Source organism: Seriola lalandi, unplaced genomic scaffold, assembly GCF_002814215.2.
Source record: "Seriola lalandi dorsalis isolate HSWRI2012SDOR001 ecotype SW California unplaced genomic scaffold, Sedor1 jcf7180002054703, whole genome shotgun sequence".
NCBI lineage: Eukaryota > Metazoa > Chordata > Actinopteri > Carangiformes > Carangidae > Seriola > Seriola lalandi.
The window spans coordinates 296,892-319,396 of NW_019525256.1; the positions used below are offsets into that span (position 1 = coordinate 296,892).

Here is a 22,505-nt window from a genome sequence, read left to right on the forward strand (position 1 = left end):
AATAAAAGTCTGTGTTAAATGGATTTTATTGAATTTTGAAATTCCAATATCACAGAAAATCCATATTTTGAATTTTTTTTATCACATTTTCGATAAAGTTCACTACAATGGCAATTGACATCTTCGTCAGCACAAACTTTCCAATAGAAACATGCTTACAAAAATAGATTGCAAACACAGTAATTCAGGAAGACATGGTTTGATTTGAAGTTCATAAATTGTCTCTCAAAAAAATACAATACCACTGGTCTGTCTAAGCGGTACTGCGGTCAGACTTTTAGAGGTAACATATCCATCAAATAGCCACGGTCAGATACTTTATGTTAACTTGTCAGCTAACATTGGAGAAAGAAAATACCCACACCACTTATCATTTCCACAAGGAAGCACACAGCTTCCTTTAAAAGTAAAGTAACCAAGGCTGCTACACAAGCTAAAACACGTGTCTGTATACACACACTTATGGCACCTACATCAGATACACACCAGCCAAATTCTTTGGCGCTGTGCAAAGGCTGACGACTGAAAATGAAGAGAATATATTTTTTAAGGAGTTAAGGCCCATTAAAATGCATTGAATGCTGGAAGAGTCTGCTACTATACTTCTTTTTCTTTGAGCATGAAAGTGCTTCAAATCACAAAAAATAGGAGTAGACACATGACTTAAAAATTCCCCAACTGAGGTAATAGTTACATGATCATTTTTTGTCGTAAAATGTTTTATTAGTTATAAAATTAATCTATGCCCTCTTGTGGTTAACTTAATATACTGTTTTCAATTAATCGACTGGATAGTTTGATTTCAGAATATGTACCTTTGTATTGTCTTTGGTTTTTGTTAAAAAATATTTTTATATAAATTCATATTTATATAAATATCTATGCATAATAACCCCATTTTTCAAAAAATTACATACAGTAAAACTTTCCCTACAATGAAGAAAAATATAATTTTTGTATTAATACTTATATCATACAAAAGGAAGCATCTTTGTTGAGGTGAGTTAAGTATTTCTCTTAATACTGTGGTACACTGTGTCATTTATACTGACGTTAAACAGTGTTCCTCATATTCGTCAGTTCTATGGAAAAATAAGGGGGCAATTAACTTAAGGGGAAATGAAAAATAAAAATTGAAAAAAAAAAGTTGAATGTTCAAAAACATTCACACATTCTCTTTTTTCACACTCACACTGTGATTTTCTGTTATACACAGTGCATTCAAACGACCTCCCAACCTTTTTACTGGGCTACAACCAGATTTTCTGCCACGAGCTGATGGAGATGTTGTGACCGAGGAGGGTTGTCTGTTTCAGATCAAATAATGAAGACAAACTCGGCAAATCTCAGTCAGTACCAGGCTCAGGAAGACGGACGCTTCTGTGCCTCATCAGTGGCCTCTGAGTCTCCGATGATCTCCCAGCTGGAGGCGGAGTTGCTCATGTGGGTGGGGCTCCGCCCACTGCCTGACCGCGTCAGGAAGCCAAAGCTGTAGAGTAGAAAAGACAGGCCTGAGGTCAGATCTGTGGTCCGGGATTACAGCTAAATATAGACCAGGATTGTATCCCAGGATGGTGACAGTGTCAAGACAGTGAGATAAAACCAATGCTTTGATTCACAGATGATTGTCACCAGTATTTCTGATGTAGTTTTTATATCAGTGGTGGTTCTGGGCCATCTGAGTTTTTATTGTTCTTCCTTTGCCTTTAATTGCTCACGCTGTATTACATATATGTATTTCATATTATATCTGCTTTCTACATGTGTCTCTGAGATTTAGGGCTAAAAAATCATCTGCACCAGAAGTGACAATACTGTCATTAATTTGTCTACCTGGACGCCAGCCATTTTAGATAAAGCCAAGAAGACCCATAACACAACTTACCCTTACCCTTTACAGTCTTGACCAAACAAGAGTAGTCAAACACATTCTTCACTTAATCAAATTCTCAGTCAGGAGACTTTCCCCCACAGAGACTGAAAGTACTTTCCCAAAGATACTGGTTAAGTTGGAGTAAGTAGTTAATTGCCAGTCTTGCCTTTATTAGCTGAAACTGGTTAACATTCTCTGTCATAATAACAACATAATACTAAATATAGATCAGGAAGACAGACTTCGTTTAAGGGTAAACGCATGAACATGAGCCACCTCTTAAAATATATTTTGTTGATTTGCTGAATTAAGAGCTGGAAACTGAATTCTAAATTGTATATATATGTCATATTGCTAATACAAAACACCATTATGTTTCAGTTTAGACCATAAAATTCACGGTATCAGGCTTCATATCTATCTCAGGACTTTTGTAACATGTCAGATGTTTATCTTTCTCTCTCCCAACAGTCTGATCTCTGCTTCATAAGTACATCATTGCTAGAAAAAATAAAGAATGTATGCATCTACTGACCTATTTAACAATGAGCTCTTTATGGACAAATCACTGAGGAGAAGCTCACTTGTGTGCATAACTTTTCTTTGCGTGTTTTGCCTGGTTGCTCACACATACATTAAAGATAACCTCAGAAATGTCTGAAGACACGCATGCCGGCATTCCCGATGGCCAGTATGACTATGAAAGACGTTGTTGTACCTGGGTGGTGAGTAGTACACCAGTGGTTGGAATATCACCACGTGTCTCCACTTCCTGTTTCCATAATGTCAAATTAAAAGTTGTCCACAGAATCATAGGACTTCATGACATTGCAGCTGTGGCAATAACTTTGCCACAGCATTTTAGCTGTGCAATGTAGCAGTGTGGGTTGTACTCACAGGTTTCGAATGCGTGACTCAGCTGGTTTATCAGTGCCGTCTACATGTGTGCCATCTACTTCTGTCTGCTCAAACAACGAAGAACTCCCCTCCTCGTCACTGGAGAGAAAAAAACACAACAAAAACTGTGAATAAACTTCGTTCTCTTCTAAACATATCCCTACATTATTTCTGGATATGATGAATGTGTGTTGTATGTGGAAGAGAGACCTGCTGCTGCATTCGTTCACAGAAATTCCAAGCATCTTTGCCTTAATGAGCTTTCTTTTTTTCTTGATGGCTGAGCGGACAGCTTCTAAGAGGAACCCTGGACACCGCTCCTCATTCAGGATCTCCCTGCAGAAACAGTCATTTTGATCATAAGAATCAGTTCTTTAAAACTCTGAAAATCGGAAAACTATCAATGAGAGGAAACTACCCACAAACACAACAGTTGATGTATCTGCATCCCAGATTCAATTCACTAAAATGTGCAACTTCAGAACATGTTCAACTAAACTTCTTCTGAAAGATAGCAAAACAAGAAACGCACGCACACACGCACGCACACACACACACACACACACACACACACAAAGTGGACCCACCTCTGATAGTAGCTGAGCTCCTCCTGCACCAGGAACAGGTTGGTTTTGAGCTCATTCCTCTCGAAAATGATGTCACGCACCTCTTTCTTGGTGAAGCATGGCTGATCAGGATCCTTCTGGTCAGCTGTCGTCTTTTTCGTTGACTCACGAGCTGTTTGACTTGGACTAGACTGATGGGAGAACAGAGAGTCATCAGGCTCATCCAAACTACTTCAAACCACAGGAAACACAGTGTATCATGAGCTCCTTAGAGGAGACTGAAGACAAACAGGCAGATATAATATGCTTTGTTTTGCTTGTTTGAAAGTAAAGTCACTTATTAAGTTTTACCAGCTTCAAATTTACATTTTACACATTTAGCTAATATCAAAAACATCTTAGAATGAATTATCATATACGATGGTCAACTTTGTATCTGACCACATCCGATAGAGATAGAAAATTAATCCCAAGTGCTCTTTTTTAATATTCAGCTCAATGAGCACTGTTTTTGAATATTGTAAATATTGTTACATAATGAACATTAGTGACAATTAGACTACAGTATGATGTACTTCACTGCACATGAAATGAAAGAAGCATAAACATAAAAGGCGTACAGGGCTGTTGCTATTGGCGCTATCCAGCTGTGCTTGGAGGTTTTCTATCTCTTTGCTTTTCTCCTTCAGATCAGCTTCCATGTCGGCCTTCCTCTCCACAGTGCTCTTCAGCTGAGCCTGCAGAACATTCTGCTTGTGTCGCAGCTCTGCATTCATCTTCATGAAGCGATCCAGCTGCTCCTGGAGCTGCACACATACACACACAGATATATATGAAAAATTTGTGTCATGAGTAGCAGGTACCTACTAAACAGGTTTAAAGTCAAACAGACAAGAACAAGCCAGGGCTGGACCAAAAAAACGATCTGACACGGGCCAGTAATAATAGCTGCAGAAGAGTGGGGTGAAAATGTGTCCATGCATCGGATTTAGACCAAAAGTCTGGGGGAGGAGGAGGAACAGGAATGACACCACACAATGTCAAGACAAGTGAAGCATTCATTTTAAGGATGATAAAAAATTCTAGGCATTCATTAGAGCAAACAGAGAAACCATGATGTTTATTCTGTCTTTCATGAAGCTAAGCATCAACAAATACACACACAGTTATGGCTGCTATTAAAATCATGTGTAATACGTACCTTGACACATAAAAACACGTGCAAACACTCATATAAGACTCTGTCCAGACTTGTCTGAAGTGCAGCTTAATCCTCAACTGGCACCTATGTGGATAATCTCTGCACTCTTTCCCTGATAGTTAACACACTTCCTATGTACAGTGTGTTTACTGGTGTGGTTTACATGATGTAATTTCTCTTTAGATGATGCATGTGATGCATGACTGTGTAATAATGTATGCACATTAGGAGGTGTTGTTTGTTTATTAAGTTTTACTAAGCCTAGAATTTTAACAAGATAGTAATATAAAACATGTTGTTTCAGGTCAACATGCCTTTAAGGAACGAAACCTTTGTACCCACCGTCATAAACCTCATAATAGTGCTTGTGTGTCCACGTGCTATAGGCGTCATGCACACCAGCAAAGATGACAGCTCTCTCTCTCTCTGCTTTTCTCTCCACTCTAGAAACCTAGTGTCCACCAGCGACCAACTGGCTCATCAATTAAATGACAAATATTTCTGAGAAGTTGAAAGCTGCTGTGTATGAATATTCAGCTTTTAATGAGAAAGTGTCAGTCAGCATTAGCAGAAGGTTCATCACACGAATGTCTCTGTCTCCTTACCGCCTCCACCTCTTTGGAGATGGTGGTTATCTCCTGGACTTTAGCCCTCAGCTCATCTCTCTGCTTGTCCACCACCTGTTTCAGCTTCAGCATCACCTCTCGCTCCTGCCGCTGGACACGATCTACCACACACAGGACAAAATTCACCTATGGGGTAGCTGGTGTCATATTGTTTTATTATATAGTTAATTGATGGCTAATAAAGCCACTTTAATGATCTGTAGTGCTGCATAATCTTTCATGTAATAAACTAACCATAGGAAATACAGAGAGTATAGTAATGACTGCATACAGGGTTCGAAAATATACAAGGAAGGAGGATACTGTCACTCCATTCCTACCATTTATGTGTGAAAAATATGTGCAAAATATGTTCTGTAGCTTCTGAGTAAAATTAAACTATATAGACAGTGGCCAGAGTTAATTTATAAATCTGGGCATATACTTCAAATTAAATCAAGGCCTCATCTCTTTCAAGAAAATGTGTAATCTATCTACAGATAATCTCTACATAATAGGTTATTACTACATAACCTTAATGAAAGTCGGAAAGTGTCAGAAGATACTGCACAACAATCTTGCTATGTTTTGCACAGACTTAAGGTAGTAGTAGTAGTAGGTGCAGGTAGTTTCAGTTTAATGTGCCCAGGTTTGGAGATATCTATCTCTAAAATTATGCCACAATCACATCATAAAGAGTGAAATAGAATTTGGTTTGTAGTGCTCAGTCATGAAAACATCTGGAAAATTCAACTTCTTTATCCAGAGTGGAGGTGCCTATTTTTTCACTAAAAGTTCAAACACACAAGTTCACAGGGAGAACTGTGGATTATCTCAAGTAAATGAGACATTGTCTTCTGAAAGACATTTAACTGTTGTGTTTTTCAGATTTTTTTTTGTGCCAACATACCACAGACAACTTTCCATTCACCTCTATTGTAGTGGAGTTGAGGCAGAGATGTCTGACGTGAATATCTCAAAACCTGGGCAAATAAAACCAAAGCTATCGTACAGCTAGACACCATTCATGGCACAATATTTTTTTTATGGTCTGGATAAACTGAGCCTTTGGACCTACTGGCACTGCAGCAAAAAATATGGTGTGTCTCTTAAACCATACTCTGAAGTTCCTTAAAACTAAATTCTTCTAAATAAACTGAAATAATTAACAGCACATCTGAACTTTGCCTCAGCTGAATGAAGCACGGGAACCTGATAGCAGTCACATTCATCACATAAAATATATGATCGTGTTCAACTGCCAAATGGCCTCTTGTCAAATAAATCACAAAAGTATTAAGAGCGAATGTTTTTCCTGTCAGTACAAGAAAACAAGAGTCAGCAAAGTGACTTCTGGCTCACATTTCTACATGATGAAATTTGTTAGCCCTCTCTATTTGGCGTCCTCTTTATATTTGAAGGGTAAGCATAGGCCTCCTCTGAGTCCTCTAGTACCTGCTTCACCCTGCAAAATAACTGCATTATAAACACTGTAACAACCGGTTTGACTGTTTTCAGTGTCAGTGCATCAGACTGTTAACCCACTGCTTTGAATGAATTGGTTGAAAATATTTCTCACTGCAGATGCTTTAACATACATTTGCATTCCTAGACTGAAGTAGTAAAACTACATAACCAAATTGCCTTGAGGGTAATTTGCTTATTTAGAGAATATCTAATGACAGCCTGGGTAAGAAAAATTACTTTGTGTTTCCCTGCTGTTTACACTGTATAAAGTATGTTAGACTGTTGTTTCGATATCCACATTTAACAATTTTATGTAATTAAAAAATTTACTACAATTGAGAGCCATCTTGAAAATACATTGCGATAGACATTTCCAGTTTTAATTCAGTCCAGTTAGCTCTCTTTGTGTCATAAAATCTGTACTAATTTAAAAATTCATGTGAGGACTACAAACAATATAGAGTGATTGAAAGATTCCTTTCAGAAAGAAAAAAAAAAAAAGTCTTTTGGAACCAGTTCGTGAAGTAATTTAGCAGACACAATCCAGATTTTAAAAGTACTTATTTTTACTCCAAGGACATACCTTCCTGTGCGTGGCTGCCCTTTAGCCTACTCTGCAGCTCCTCCTTGTCCTCCTGGAGCTGTTGCACCTGTACCTGCAGCTCCTCACACCTCCTGCTCCATTGCTGCTCCTTGTGCTGTAGCTCCTGCTTGAGAGGATGGGAGTCAGACTGTAAAACCACAGCCTCAGAGACAGGACACTAAACTTTCAGAAAAACCGAATTTAAAATGGGTTCTAAAATCTCTTGAGCATCTCGGGACTTGGATTCAGCAAAGCAGGTTGTGTCCAAGTGGATGAGTCATTTTGTAGTTTAATCATTACAGATGCTTTGCTGAAATGGTTCCAAGACATCTCAGCAGCAAATTCTGACTTAAGTGAACCACACCTCTTCTTTCTCACCCACGATTATAACAACTGTTTTTCTACAAAGCACTGATACTTCAATGTAGTGTAAAGGGCTAAAAATGCTGACTGATAAGCAGTACCAAAAGACATTTTGTATAATAGAGAACTGGCAACAATGTAGATTAAATAGCATAGAACAAATAATTTGAATTATTAGCTACGTTTTTAATAGTATGATCAAAGTAACTCAAACCAAATAACTGATTTGCCTTTACAAAACCATTTGAAAGATTTTTTTCCCACAGCAAAGAAGTTCTTTGGTGTGTTAATAATCCATAATACCATGTAATAGCAGGCTCCTGCTGTGGAAGTACAATAACTGCCTGTAATCATGTCACAGCACCATAAGCATGGAATAAAAATGTCATTTCTGGTGATCCCAATAACCAGTAGTAATAATAGGTGCTTTTGTGTGTCTGTTGTGACTCTGTAGTTGTTTTACATCTCTTTGTAGTCATTTTGTTTCTCCCTGGGTCAGATTGTGTCTCTTTATAGTTATTTTGTGTGATCAATGTGTGTCTCTTTGTAGTTGTTTTGAGTGTCTGCACTGGTTTTGTGTTTCTTTTGAGTCTCTGGACCCATTTTGTGTCTCTCTTCTTGTTGAATTTCCAACAAGAAACATTAACAGTCACTTAAAATGCAAGATCAGGCCCAGGGAACCCCTGACCAACTTGGGCCCCTGTAATCCAGTTATCCTTCCATGTGTTTAGTTGTTATTTTCACATGTGTGATGCATGAAGACCTGAAGCTTGCCCACTAACACCACATACAGGCAGTGCCCCAATTAATGATTGTTGTACATCCACTTTCATTTTTAAAGAATGAGTACTCTGCTTTATCTTTGATACTTCAAATACTTAAGATACTACTATCAAATTAATTTATTAATACTTATACACGACTTTTACATGTAGCTAAATGTCTGACTGCGTGACTTCTCTGAGGCAGTGCTAGCTTCTTCTTTGACAACATTAGCTATTATTTAATGAGCTGTGCCTAATCCTTTTGAAGCTAGCTAAAATCACTACTGTCGCATACACCTTTTACACAAGATAGGTAACCTATACACCATGAGAAAAAATGTTGGAGTAAACATTAAATGTCTGTTTATCGCACAATACAAGGCATTTTGAAGATGAAACGGATAATTGATTAATTGAGAAAAGAGGACAGATTAATAGTTGCAGCCCTTCTCTCGCCGTAGTTGCCTTGACGACACAGGGTGGCACAGATATTATTTCAGGTCAATTTCGGGTTTATACACAATTAACACAATTAACACCAAATAACACCAGGGATCAAGATTAAATGTCTTTTACAATGCACGAATTTCGATTTTAACTCCTCTCAATACAAATGTCTTCAATATCTTTACTGTTTTGTTTTCGCTGAATATGGTGGGTGTCAGCCATGGACTGTAGCTACTGTCCTTTAGCCTGTCAACTAACTAATGTTTGTCACGACTTAGCACCGAAACATGCTTTAACTAACGCTGAAGCAGAGTCCTGTTGTTACACGGTTGTAATGGTAGTATAACACGCACAGTAGGTAAAAGGCAGTGACGCCGTTGCTATATTGTTTACAAAACGCTGAGAGGATTAAGAGCTCCCATGTAGCTCACCCGTATTTCATTTTTGTCGTTGCCCTCCTCGCTTTCTTTCCCACCGCGTTTCTTCTGCTGCTGCAGCTGTATCGTCTCGAAGGTCTTCAGCAGTTCCTCTTCCTTCAGTTTGTGAGCATTGTTCCTCGACGCGAAACTCTCCAGCAGTTCCAGCACTTTCACTATTTTCGGCACCAGCCCCACGACGCTATCTTTGCCATAACCATCGATTAGCTTCTCCACCTCGGTACCAATCAGTTTGGCAATTTCGTACACATCGTCCACAGTTAAAGCGGAGCACGTCTTGTCAAAGCAGCTCTCTGTGTTTTTAGTGTCGGCGTGTGCTTCAGGTTCCTCCATGTCTGAACTCGGGAAGCTCGCTTGACATGCTCTTGAAATGCTATCGAAACCGAGACTGGCTCGTCAGTGCGACATGTCAGTCAACCGTTAAACGACATGATTATGAATGTGAAAACACTTTCATAAACTAGCGCTGGTGTAAAGTTTAAAGCGCGTACATTGCTGAGCCAACGCCGTAGACACGTCTGAACTTGACCTGCTCCTCTTCCGACAACACGTCATGCATTTAACTGGCGTGGTCACATTAACACAGCCTACACACATAATACAGGGACATGGAGTACTCTGCAATGCTCTGTATTACAAGGCTGAACAGTCCAGGACGGTTCTCCTGCAGCCTAGTCGCTGTAGGAACCTCCTACCCCTCTGACCAATGTGAGCACACATACAGCTACATGCAAAAACCCGACTGCCAAGTCGAGCATAGTGATGCATGCACCAGAGCGTGAACATTGAAATTTTCCCTATATACTTGCAGTCGGAAATGCTGACCTATAGCTGTCCAATAAATATCGAACAAACTAAAATAAAAAGTTATGAGACAGAAAGCTACACCAGCAATGTGACTTCATCATACCAGACTTAAAGGCAGTAGAATCCGTCCTTTAATAGTAGGCCCCATTTTCAAGTCCCTGTTATCTAAACAGAAGTGTGCGTGGGCAAGTCATAGAAACCAAACCTTGTGTCACTGGAGGCTATGGTGACCTCTGGCAGCACTGAATAGGGAAGCAAGCCAAAAAAGTTCCCCTGTACTGCCAAAATTACCTGAAATGCCTCGCTTCTTTTCTGCTTACACCACATGTACATGTTTAGAAAAAAAATTACAATGACAGATTACAATATCACTTGACAAATATTTATAAAAATTGTGATCTTTATTTAAACCCAAGCTACAATGTCACAAGATGTATAGTACAACAAAGTAACAGGGCATTACTGCGTGAAAATACAACTTTAATTTCTCAAAGAGCTAAGAGGAAGTAAGTCTTTACCCTTTCTGAAACAATGTCAATTATCAAATATTACAGTGAAGTACTGTGTACTGAAACTACACACAAACGCACATATGCTTTAATGTACTAGAAACCAAAATAAATCCCAGGCTTACTTAAAGAAGCCTTAGTAAAACAAGGGAGGAGACATCGGGGTGCAAGAAAAAAAAACAAAAAAAAAAAACACAAAAACAACAGTTTGTAGAAAACACTAAAAAAAAAAAATGAACAGATTCTTAAAATGTCCTAAAGCCTTTACATAAAAATTTCCAAACATCACAGTTGCATGGGTTCAATCGAAATATTACAAGGGCTGTTCTGGACTGGCTCCACATGATTGTGGTAGAGTTATCTACAAAAATGTGTCGCGAGCAGTATATCAACTCAGGCGTACATGTCCTCTCGGTCGGCGTTGTAGATCTCACCCTCCTGCAGTGAGGCGAAGTTTAGGAAGTGCGAGGGCCGATGGACTTCGTGGTAGAACTCCTTGGGGTTGGCCAGCTGCAGGTCGTACTTCATGTTGGGATCATGGCGCACACCTGTTGCAAGACAAGTAAAAATGGTTATTTAGAGTCACTTATTCTGCCAATCCTGCATGTATTCTACAATGTGGTGTCAGAGGTTTGAGCACTATGACATGCATGGCTCAAGTCTCGTCTTAAAAAGTCATTTTTTAAATAATATTTAAATAAGATATTGTGCATCAGTCTGAGGAATGAAACGGTTATTTGCATTTCCACATGATAGTGGAAAATAAAACTGACAGAGTGGAAATATCAATGTATGCCACAGATTTCTGACACAAATAAAAACCTAAAGCAGTATTGAGGATATTACATGTGACCAAACCGATTTAAACTCTGTTTTAAAGCAACATCATTAAGGGTCAGATAATAAAAGTATAAAACAAAACTTCATAGATGAAAACAAAAACCATGGCTACTGACCCATGAAGTTGTAGTTCCAGGAGACTTGGCCAGGCACCATAAAGAAGCCCAGGAAGCGATCAGAGAGAAGCATCTGCACTCTCTCATAGTGGGAAGGCAGGTAACCTTTAGGGTTGTTGCCCTTGTCTGTGTTCTGACGACCCCACTCGTAGCCACTGGGTGTCAGTTTGTAGGCTGTGAGCGTGCATGAGCCTGGGGTGAAGCTGAAATCCAGAAGTAAAATGCATTGAAGAATCAGTTAATTTAATTAGCATTACAGCACAAAAAAGTAACTCAATGACATATTTGTGACTTTGTAATAACCCTTTTTAATGCAAGGATAACAATATTAAGCTACTCATTAAAATACATTTGATATTGATTTTCCAAGCAAGTCTGATCCGGATGCCTCTAATTCAGTATGCCTCAGATACTATATATTAACTGCTAGGATGCAAGTTACTCAAATCCTGCTGTGACAGATTGACAGCAGGTGTCTTGTAATGAAACCTACCTGCAAGTGATGATGATGGTCTTTTCTCCATCCCAAGAAGGGTTGTCAGCCATGATCTTGGCATGGGTAGTGACATCCTGCGGAGACAGCTGAGGCGACTCATTAGGCTGGGTGTGGATCCAGCCGAGGGGCTCCATTTCCTGTTTAAGTAAAAGGAAAGAACTTAAAAATTGCTGGGACAAAAAAAAAAGTACTTGCTGGTACAACTAATGAGCATCCATAATTAAATAATGAACTGGAACATGTGTCTTACTTTAAGGTATTCATGACCAGGCAGCTGGTTGGGCAGGTGGACAGTCTGATGTGTCCCCCATTGTGGCACCATGACGATACAACGGATCTCCTTCACCTGGGGGTTGTCTGGTGGGCTGGTGCCGTAGAGGTAACCTGCAATCTGGAACAACACAGTGCACGGTCAGAACACGCTCAATATGTACAGAAGCAGTTTGTTTCTGTCACGTTGCACAAATGTGAAAGAGGGGCCCTCAACCTGAGATGCAGAAGTATGCAACTAAATCTGAATAACACACATTCAGAGACAGTTGACAAAGATGAAGTGCAGTACTATGGATCCATGTACCTGTGCTCGTAGATCTGAGATGCAGATGAACTTCTTGAGGACGTTCTTGGGCAGGATGTAGGTGTAACCTGTCTCCTTGATGTCATCAGATGAAACATAGATGTGGTTGGTTCGGAGATGCAGGTTGGCGGCAGAAATGGCTCTGACAAGTGATGGACAAGGATCATTAAAGCCAACTGATATGGAAACCAAAATACCTCAAATTATGACTGCCAAAGAAACGACAGTGCACAGTAAAAAAAATAAAAAAACAAATTCTGAGGTTAAACTCTGCCTGCACACCTCACTCTCCACTCAGTCTTGGATGAGAAGGTCTGGGTCTCATAGTTAGAGGTGGTGGAGGTGATGATCTCGTCACCATGCTTGTTGACAGTGCGGGTCTGTGTGGCGGTGAGCTGCGACTGCTCTTTGGTCTGTTTCTCAATCTCAGCAATTTGCTGGCGCTGCTGTGACGGAGCAGAGATCTCCATACCCAGGATGATGTCACGGATCTCAGACTGGGTCAGTGAGGCCACATTCACACTGGAGGGAGAGAAAGGAAGTATTGACTACTAAAGGCAAGTCTTTTAAACATTTTTTTATTCTGTTCTATTAAATTATAGTAAAAGTAGAAAAAAAATAGTATCCTTAAAAGCTGCTGCCCGATTGACAGTCTCTGTGCAAAGTACTGCCTTTACTCAAGAAAATTCATCCTAAAACACTTACTTGTTCTTTTTGCCATAATCGGCCAGAATGAGATCCTTGAGTTGCACTTCCACCTTGATCCACTCCTCATCTGTGAGCGTGGGCCAAATGTGATGGGGCTCGGTAATAGTCGTCTTGTCAGGCTTCAAGATCACCTTTGCGCGGTCGTTGTTGACGTGGAGCGCTCTGAGGATCAGGATTAGTCGGGAGAAGGCCTAAAGATGGAGCAGAGTGCCGAACACAAACTGTTTACACAGGGGAATAAGTTGATGTCACCAAAGGTAAATGCACCCTAATGAGTTTTGTTGGGAGATGAGCTTGGATCAGCTCAGGTATCTTTGATAACCACATGGACATGTTTATTTTGTAGTGATTACTCTTGTTGGTAAATAAGCACAGATGCTTTCCAACAGCTTGATAGTGTTATAAGTTTGTCTATGGAATCAAAAATATTACAGAAGCATTTACACAGAGACACAAACTGAATATGTTGCATTTAATCTTGGAGTGAAACTCACTGTGTAAGATGAGATGGTCTTGAGCCAGTCATCATAGAGGTTGAAAAGCACCATCTGAGGCTCTGTAGCCTTCAGGATCAGGTCACCAAACTTCTCCACCTTCAGACAGGCCTGGAAGGGCAGCTGTAACTCAGAGCCCTTGATCACAATGTTGGGGAAGTCGAGCAAGTGGACCTGCACAGAAAAAGCATTAGAACAGGAAAGCACTTGAGTATGCATCCAATATTTAAAAATTACACTGGGATGACTCATCAAGGTTTGTAATTATTATAGCAGTTCTTAGCATGACTGAGTCTCACCTCCAGAGGGTCCAGCATGCCCTTCCTGGTTACAATGATCTGTTTCGGCTGTTCTTCCACAGGGAGGGAGCGAATCAGGGCAGCCACTTCTTCGGCTGTCTTCCATTTGGCCAGCTACAGAGACAAGACAAGCCTGAAGTTAAGACACTCAGGAGTAAACAATCAAATCAGTGTTCAGCAACACTTTCAATTTATCATTGCCTTCCATATATCACCACAATGATAATCAAAATTTATTCAAAACTATATTGAATAATAGTTTGTTAAAGGCAACCCACAGTGATAAGGCAGCATATTATGTGATCTGTGATATTTCCCATTTAGCTGCAATTTTTCTGTAGACCAAATAAAGAAGCAAAATAAACTTGGAACAAAAGACACACCAAATATAAAAATGCAATGAGTGTAAGAGGCTTTCTTCCTAAAAACATCATAATTCAAAACTAACCACAATAAAGGTTTGTGCTACAAAAAATGAGAAATCAAATCACTAAACCAATACAAATCGGAATAGTCAACACAAAAAGCAGTACAGGTGATAATGAAAGTGAGCAGCGGTAGAGCAGTGTTGTACCTGTCCCAGACGTTTCTGTCCAGCCCACACAGATGTATGAATGATCTTGAGGAAGAGCTGACCAGTCCTGGGGTTGAAGATGAAAATAGCTCCATTGATGGGCTTCGTGGTCAAATTACCCTCAAAGGTCTGTTATGATAGAAAGAAAAATCAACTAAATTCAGTTGTTTTTTTTTAATAGTCCTATGGGAAAGCAACATTCAGGCCACTCCTAACTTCAACATTAAGGTGCAGCCATTCCAAAACAGATGGACACAACAAATGTTCACTGAATTACTACTGTGGGGGGAAAAAAAAAAAAACACGGCAGTCCCTCACCTTGTGAATGGTGACTCGGTAGACATTGGTGTCATCAACGAACCAGATGATCTGGTTGGAGAAGAGTTCACCATAGTTCTGTGAGGACAGGTATGGCTCAGTGGGCTCTGAAGAGTACAGCTGCAGACCTTTGCGGATGCGCTCTCTGAGCACATACAGGGCAGGGTTGGCCTTCATGATTTTAGCCATGGCCTGTTGGATCAGAGGCTTGCTTCCAGGGAACCAGTTACCATAAGCACTGCAGAAGTAGAACAAATAAAATGCTGTGTTGAGAACTAAATAGATATTGTTCTTTGCTGGTTCTGTCTCTGATCACATCCAAAGAAAAACAGTCCACAGGGAGGTCAGTGCATCTATCCAACAACGCCATTTGAGCTGAACATATTTGACAGTTGTGTTCCTGTAAAACAACTTAGGAAGCTAGTGTGAAAGCTTTAAGGCTGCTGCAGAACATATTTGTGGATATGAACAAGTAGATGCTAAAATCCAAGAAATGCTGTCAAGCATCTGTCTGACAATTTTCTAGTTTATTTGTGTTTAATGTATAATGCACCAGGGCTCACTTTAACCATTAGGGAATAAAATCACTGGCTTGCCTTCTTCAATAACCTAATATCATAATTTCAGTAAGTACTGGCAATAAAATAATTATGTGAATGTAAGGAGGAGAGTTAGCATCTTCACACTGGCCCAAAGAGACGAAGCCTGATGATTCCCATTATGCTGATTGGGCGATATATATTTTCATATTTCTGGTACGACAAAAGAATGGAGAATCAAGCAAACACTAATCTATAATGATTGCATGTGTTTAAGTTACTCATGTAAAATAATAATATAACTGGTCACATATCCATACATGAAACAATCCTAACCTGTGGAGGTTGTAAGCCAGGTCAATAGCAATGAGCACCCCAGTGGGGGAGGGGTAGATACTCATGTTGTCAGTGGTGTAGTCCAGGAACTTGGCCCTGGCGTAGCGCTCAATGTCATGCGAGTCATAGTCACCCCAGCGGAGCTGAATGTCAATCCAGTACTTTTGTGTGGTGGTGCTATCCATCACATCCCTGTAAGAGGAGGTGAACATTTTGATTCATGAAACAAGACATGAGAATGCTTTCATTATTACAGATTACAAAGCTTATATAAGGTCCTCCTGGTGTAATTGAAAGATCTTAAGTCTTCTCAAAAAATGAAACACTCTTCCTATAAGTAATCATATACAGAGTCATGAATATTGCTCAAAAAGCCATACTTGGAGTCAGCGAGCAGAGACGGTCGAGAGACATTCCACTTGTAGGATGCAAAGAGGAGGATGTCTGCACAGGACGAGTTCATCTTGTATGACTTCCTGGGGTGGATGGTCTCCTTCTGCACGGTCTCAATCTCCAGAGCATCCAGCTCCTGGTCAAACACCTGAAAACAAAAAACAAACGTTATTCAAACTGTGGGAAGAGTATGCCTATAAGTGAGGGAGTGGGTGAACTTTGATTGGTCACACTGTAATTCCTGCAGATTGAAAATCAGGCCCTTAACAGGGTTAAAGAACAGAACCTACCTGACACAGATCCATGACAATGCTTTCATGAATCTTCTGCCACAAGTGAGCCCTGAAGATCTGAATGAGGGAAATCTTCAGTGTGGGGATCTTTCCATGCATAAAGATTCCTGTCAGGTCAAGTTGCACCTGGAAACCCACATACACCTAGAGAGAAAAAGAGAATAAAAACATATAAGCCGGTTTTAAACTCTTAAGACAGTCTTTACTTTTCACACCACAGCAATAAATTTAAATGATCTGGTGAGAGATATTTTTACTACTTTTTACTAACATTGGCTCTGTTGATGGTGGGTGACCACCAAAGTGTGAAGCGACGGTTGGGGATTTGGTTGAGACCAGACCTCTGGGCATTGGTCAGCTTCTTCCATTTCATGGACTCCTCAAAGCCACTGGCCTTCTCCCTAAAGCCCAGAAACACAGTTGATGATGTTTAAATGAACTCCATTACATGTAAAACAAATCAGCTGGCAAGTATATACTCATGCATGCAAGTGTTAGAGTGTTTTGGTCATGATTTAGATTTTTTTGTTGACCAGAAACATTCCTTATTTCCCAAAATGCTCTATTACAATTCAAAGTCAAACTGCTCTCACCAGAAGAGACCCTCCCAGGTGGGAAAATAAGTGCCTTTGAAGAGAGTGTGTTCCAAGATGCCCTCAACGCCACCAAGAGCCTGAATCATGTCCGTGCGGTAGTTGTTCAGGTTCCACAGTTTGCCATCGTGCCTCTGATGGGTCCACCAGAACGGATTCTGCTTTAGCACCTATGCTCAAGCAAGAAAGGTACACGGGGAACATCAAAACATGAGTGCATGTTGGTGTTTATAGCTAAACGTTAAATACAACTTAGCATATTAACATACTACATTTCCGTATGTTAAAATCAACAATTGTATTCATTTTGGTGCGGTTGAGTTACCATTAAAATTAAAACAACTGATGCCTAGTACATCTGGGGCTGACGAAGTATCGCTAGCCTTTCATTTGGCTCAAAATTCAGGACAACCTTTATCTTGTTTTGCCCTGTAAATCCCTCAGACATGTCACAAGTGAGGCTTTAGAGTTTTTATCTTCTTGGGTTAAGCTCAAGTTTATCTGATTCATTAAAAGATATCATATTATTATACCATCCATACCCATCAACACATCAGGAGGGTCTCCGTCATACCTGGTACTGCTTAAAATCTGTCCTGACTCTCCAGCCTTTGTCATAAGCCAATGTGTGTCTGTCCTTCTGGAAGAGTGTGTTGATACGGGGGATTCCTCTGTCCCATGAGTCCTCCAAATCCTCCAGGGTGAGACGCCTAAAACATAAAAAAAAACCCACTTATTTGCCTTGTCTGGTTTCAGCTCTCATTTCTTTAAAACAAATACTTATTAAATCAGTGTAGAACAGCAGTTCAATAAATCACAGTTCTTTGTAGATGTTAGGAATATATTCTGTCAGGATTGACAAACTAATCCATTAAAGACCTTACCTGTTCTGGGCAATGGCCTCCTGTCTCTTGAGAGCATACTCGGCCCAGACCCTCTGAGAGTCGATGAACTCACTCTCCCATGGCTGAATGTAACGATACAAGTTAGGAATCAGCTGGTCCTCTTCATGGCTCATTCCAGACCTGAAGTGGGTGATGCCCACATCCGTCTGCTTGGACCACCTGGAATAGAGGGGGAAAAATGACTGTCCCAATTTGATGTGGCACCATGGCTACATGACATCTAGTGACAAGCCATCAAATGTAGACAGATCTGCATGCTGACTTACCGCAGGTCTGACTGTGGGATAAGCACATGGCCCATGGACAACATGCCAAGGCCACCCAGCTCTTTGGGAGTGTAGAAGACTACGGGAGGAAAGCGGCTAGGCATTTTGGAGTTGAGGCCAATCTTGATACGTGTCTGGATCTTGTTCTCACACTTCACCAGTAGGTCCAAGAGCTCCTGGGTGTTGACCACAGCCTCACGGAAGTATGTCATCAAGCCGATCAGAGCCGTATTCCATTTGTTCACAATCTGGAGGTAAAGACTCAACATGTTGAAATATTCTGACAAGGTAATTATCCCTAGCGTTACTTTTTTGATTGATCCATTATAGTTTTTTTGAGATAAAGTTGTCTGCTGACCTTTGTGAATGTGGTGGATCCGGAAGCCATCAGGATCTGACGCACCCTGTTGTGGAAGCGCTGCATTGATTCATCATCCACACGCAGGAAACATTGTGCTGTCCTCTCTTTGGTTACCTACACATGCAAATACATTGATGTGAGAACTTGGTAACAAGAATGTGAACATGAACATTTGAAAAAATAAAACAGTAATGATTTTTGATGCATGTATCAATCCTGTACAGGAACATTTTAGTTGTCTGAACAACAGAGCTGTCTGCCGCTTCTTACTATCAGCTTCATTTCCTCACCTCATTCTGCAGGTTCCAGACACCATCCTTGTGAGTAAACTCCTCATAGCTGGTGCGGCACTTGGGGAGGATGCGGCACTCAAAACCACACATGTTGAAGAGCAGGTTGGGGTTGTCTTTGCTGTAGACTGACACAAAGCTGTTCTCCCATTGGACAGTGGTCACAGACCTGGGCAGGCGATTTTTGATGTCCCAGAACACAGCACGTCCTCTGCAAGAAACAACATTTTAAAAAGTTGAGCCTATTTGTCTCCAACACTCAGGCAATAGAGGGTTAAATAAATATAATATTCAACACAGAAACAGATTTAATATTACAGTAAACTACAACTAGTTTACAAGACACTGTCTTGAGGTTGAACTCACAGATTGACATCGTGCTTCATCAGTCTCATGCGAGCATCACGGGGCCAGCACTTCTTGTTGTTGTAACCCACAATGTTCTCATTGTTGGGGTCTGGGTGCTCCGTCAAATACCTCTGAATCAGATCCCTGGCCTCGTCAGCAGAGAACCTAGAGGAGAAAAAACTCCTTTATTAACTTATTCTCACTCTTCTACGCTGTTTTGGCAGACAAAACTAGACATAGACTAAAAAAGGGCTGTTTTATTTTTTTGGTGATTCAATCCCACCTGAAGAAGATGTGGATGCGGTCAATGTAGCGGCAATAGAGCCGGATTGGGTGGGCACTTTCGGTGGCTGTGTCTTGGAAACTGAGGAAGTCGTTGGGCATCTGCGGTGGGCCAGCCATCTCACTGGCACGGTGCAAACCCAGCACCAGAAGGTCCATCACCAGGCCGTAGTACTGTACAATGAACGAGGCAAACTGGAGCCCCCTGATGATGCCATAGGAGTTAGTGTGATTCATGTCCTAGATAGACGACAGACAGGAGAAAAAGTCAACAACATTTTACATTAAATAGCCATAAAAAATATGCCTTAAATGCATCAAAGACTAAGTTATGTAAAAAAAATAAATAAATAAATAAAAATCAAGCATGTCTAGACATCGAGCTAGAAATGACTTATTTAAGCGTTCTAGGGAATCATGTATGAAGATAACAGGAGTAAATCAGATCTAAAATGAATGAGTATGTTTACTTTGTAGTTGATGACCACGTTGTTCTTGGCTGTCATGTAATCAGCGATGTTGTGGTCAACAATAAGACGCAGCAGCCTATTGAGCAATGTCAGATCAATCTTCTCATACATCTTTTCATAGCGGGACTCCAGCATCACGTTGCACTCTCCCTCCGCAGTCTCCCACACATCCTGCAAGTTGTTGATGCCTGAGGGTAATAAACAAAAAGTCTTTAGATAAAGCTTGAAATTTTTTCATGTTCACATAGTGTTGTTATTAGATTTGGAGATCATATTATTAACAAATTTGGCTGTTTAATGCCAATTTAATTCCTAATGAGGGTATTACACAATATGATAAGATGTCATAGAATAACTGTGCCTCTGTTATTGGTTATTTTCCAACAGAACAAGCCTGACCTTGGCACCACTTGTAGACCAGCAGTGGTGGTGGTTCTGTGTCAGCAGGTTTGATCCAGGGTGGGAAAAGGCGTCTCTTGTCTGCCTCGTACCACAGGTACTGGTCCAGGTAAGCGTCTGTGATCTTTTCCAGGGGCTCTACATCGTACACCGGCACCAGATGGCTGTACAAGTCCATGAACTCAATACCCACCTGCAAAAGAAGACAACATTCTGAGACTGACAGAGGAAGTGAAATGATGCTTAAGAAACATGTTTACAACACCAAAAAAAAACCCCCAAGGATATTTTAGGCAGTAGACAAAAATCAGTTTATAGCAAACTTTTCCTGCATATATAATAAAGGTCCCAAATCTTTTTGAGGTCTCAGGTCATGTTTTTCTTGCCAACAATCCAATGACACAGGCTTTGTTAGGTAAACAGAAGTAGTCTGTAAAATACCTTACTATTTTTCTCTATAACTTAATGTTTTTAAACTGATCTGTGGAATATAAAAGAGAAAAGTATTTTTAACCAATGTTATCTGCTACCAATTCCATATAACATTTGAAAGCAAAAACTATACTTTCATTCTGTGAAGGCAAATTTAAAAAAAAAAAAAAAAAATCTGCACATCTTGGTGCTGACCTCTTTGAAGGCTCTCTGTGTGAGCAGGTGACGTTTGATCCTGGACAGGGCCTCGTGAGGATTGTCGTAAGCCTGCTCTATCAGCCCCAGCTCCTCCCTCTGACTCTGGTTCAGACGAGACTTCACACTAGGAGACACGGAGACAAACTGAATGCTGCAGAAAAAACAATATTCTGGCAGTCGCACTGTCTGGTATGAATAAACATTTGCTGATAAAGTCGTTCATGTTCTAATCATGTTTACCTGTATGCTTCCTTGAGCCTCTCCAAGGCCAGGATCAGCAGTTTGGTGTCATGTTTGTAGGACAGAGGGGGGAAGGGGATGGGCGAGAACCGCCGACTCTCCAGCCAGTGCACGGTGGTGGTGTAAATGGCTACTGCCTCTTCAGCGGTGATGTAGGGGCCATCCTGTAGGCAGAACATGTACACTTCAATAAAAAAATATGGCAAAATGTAAAAAATAAAAAAAAAAAGATAAAACCCAGGCAGAAGCTTGGATACGGTCACTCTAATTCTTAAAATTTAATATTTTGTGCTTTAAATATAGATGTGGACAATGAGAACAAGATTATTGCAAGAAAAATGTAAATGTTACAGTATAATCATAAGAAAAATAATCAAAACCAATATCTGAATGGCAAAGGGAAAACTGCAGCTGCAGTCAGTGATAAATAAAAAGAGCCACCATTCATTTTAATATTCCTCCAGTTCTTACGCACAGGCAAGCAGACCAATGCAAGTGCGCCTTTGTAAGAGGACTTAATTCAAAACTTCACTGGGAAATTTTGTTGAAGGAATTATATTTATTTTTACTCCGCTGTTAAAGAAAGGAGCTTGACAATTTGCCAAACTTACAAGGTTATACTAGTAAATGCAGAGGTGATTTCAAAATGTGACTATACATATTATACATTTTGACTTAGCATTTCACAAATACAGCGTTTAATTAACTGCAAGGATTCTGTGTGCATTACCTTCAGGTAGTTGTGCTGTCTTTCCTGCTCAGCTTTCAGGTACAGACGGGTCAGTCTGCCCAGGTTCTTCTTGCACACCGTCTTGTCCACAGTGGCTCCACGACGAATTCGCTCACGGTTGTAATGGGCCGTGTTGGTCCACCAGTCAGCTTTGGCCTTCACGTAGCGCAGGATCATGTTCTCAATTGGGGTGGGCAGGCCTGGCACCTGAAATGATAAGAAAAATTAACAGTCAGTGTTGTAACATTCAGTTACTCAACTTACTTTGTAAAATGTTTTGAAACACTAATTAATCAGTTTGATTTTTTTTTATCTTCAATTTAAACTTGCTGTATTAGAAAGGAAATGTTTTTCACTGGTCTTAAAAAAAGGAAAATGTTGTACATTCATATTTATAACCACAACTAGTGTATATGCCAAAACTTCAGGGAAAGTTGACTGGAAGTGCTAGGTGAAGCAAAAAAAAAAAAAAAAGGAACAGAATACATC

At 40.3% G+C, this 22,505-nt stretch overlaps 2 protein-coding genes across 3 annotated transcripts in view; both read right to left on the minus strand.

Moving 5' to 3' along the window:
- Positions 1 to 8: 8 nt before the first annotated feature.
- On the minus strand, positions 9 to 9,874 carry rilp (Rab interacting lysosomal protein). 2 transcript variants are annotated; one of them, XM_023424093.2, is made up of 8 exons: positions 9,198 to 9,874; positions 7,193 to 7,319; positions 5,143 to 5,264; positions 3,957 to 4,142; positions 3,358 to 3,527; positions 2,981 to 3,106; positions 2,771 to 2,869; positions 9 to 1,489 (listed from the first exon to the last, which is right to left on the minus strand). In XM_023424093.2, the coding sequence occupies exons 1-8, from the start codon at positions 9,534 to 9,536 to the stop codon at positions 1,363 to 1,365; spliced, it is 1,296 nt and encodes a 431-aa protein (XP_023279861.1). In that variant the 5' UTR covers positions 9,537 to 9,874; the 3' UTR covers positions 9 to 1,362. The 2 variants fall into 2 exon arrangements, with proteins under 2 accessions (XP_023279861.1, XP_023279862.1); XM_023424094.2 differs by having other exon boundaries at positions 7,193 to 7,316; positions 9,198 to 9,870.
- A 516-nt stretch (positions 9,875 to 10,390) lies between these two features.
- prpf8 (pre-mRNA processing factor 8) overlaps positions 10,391 to 22,505 on the minus strand; it is a 27,263-nt gene continuing 15,148 nt past the window's right edge. The window contains exons 3-30 of the mRNA XM_023424104.2: positions 22,017 to 22,223; positions 21,287 to 21,450; positions 21,044 to 21,170; positions 20,417 to 20,609; positions 20,018 to 20,205; positions 19,549 to 19,787; positions 19,284 to 19,430; positions 18,918 to 19,128; positions 18,625 to 18,741; positions 18,267 to 18,514; positions 17,980 to 18,159; positions 17,670 to 17,805; positions 17,096 to 17,265; positions 16,774 to 16,903; positions 16,500 to 16,646; positions 16,197 to 16,357; positions 15,817 to 16,008; positions 14,942 to 15,179; positions 14,624 to 14,752; positions 14,050 to 14,163; positions 13,751 to 13,924; positions 13,254 to 13,447; positions 12,831 to 13,070; positions 12,549 to 12,690; positions 12,222 to 12,362; positions 11,969 to 12,108; positions 11,476 to 11,678; positions 10,391 to 11,067 (exon numbers count right to left, since the gene is read on the minus strand). Of these exons, the coding sequence (XP_023279872.1) occupies positions 10,913 to 11,067; positions 11,476 to 11,678; positions 11,969 to 12,108; positions 12,222 to 12,362; positions 12,549 to 12,690; positions 12,831 to 13,070; positions 13,254 to 13,447; positions 13,751 to 13,924; positions 14,050 to 14,163; positions 14,624 to 14,752; positions 14,942 to 15,179; positions 15,817 to 16,008; positions 16,197 to 16,357; positions 16,500 to 16,646; positions 16,774 to 16,903; positions 17,096 to 17,265; positions 17,670 to 17,805; positions 17,980 to 18,159; positions 18,267 to 18,514; positions 18,625 to 18,741; positions 18,918 to 19,128; positions 19,284 to 19,430; positions 19,549 to 19,787; positions 20,018 to 20,205; positions 20,417 to 20,609; positions 21,044 to 21,170; positions 21,287 to 21,450; positions 22,017 to 22,223 (4,827 nt within the window). The 3' untranslated portion in view covers positions 10,391 to 10,912. The remainder of the gene's footprint in view (positions 11,068 to 11,475; positions 11,679 to 11,968; positions 12,109 to 12,221; positions 12,363 to 12,548; positions 12,691 to 12,830; positions 13,071 to 13,253; positions 13,448 to 13,750; positions 13,925 to 14,049; positions 14,164 to 14,623; positions 14,753 to 14,941; positions 15,180 to 15,816; positions 16,009 to 16,196; positions 16,358 to 16,499; positions 16,647 to 16,773; positions 16,904 to 17,095; positions 17,266 to 17,669; positions 17,806 to 17,979; positions 18,160 to 18,266; positions 18,515 to 18,624; positions 18,742 to 18,917; positions 19,129 to 19,283; positions 19,431 to 19,548; positions 19,788 to 20,017; positions 20,206 to 20,416; positions 20,610 to 21,043; positions 21,171 to 21,286; positions 21,451 to 22,016; positions 22,224 to 22,505) is intronic.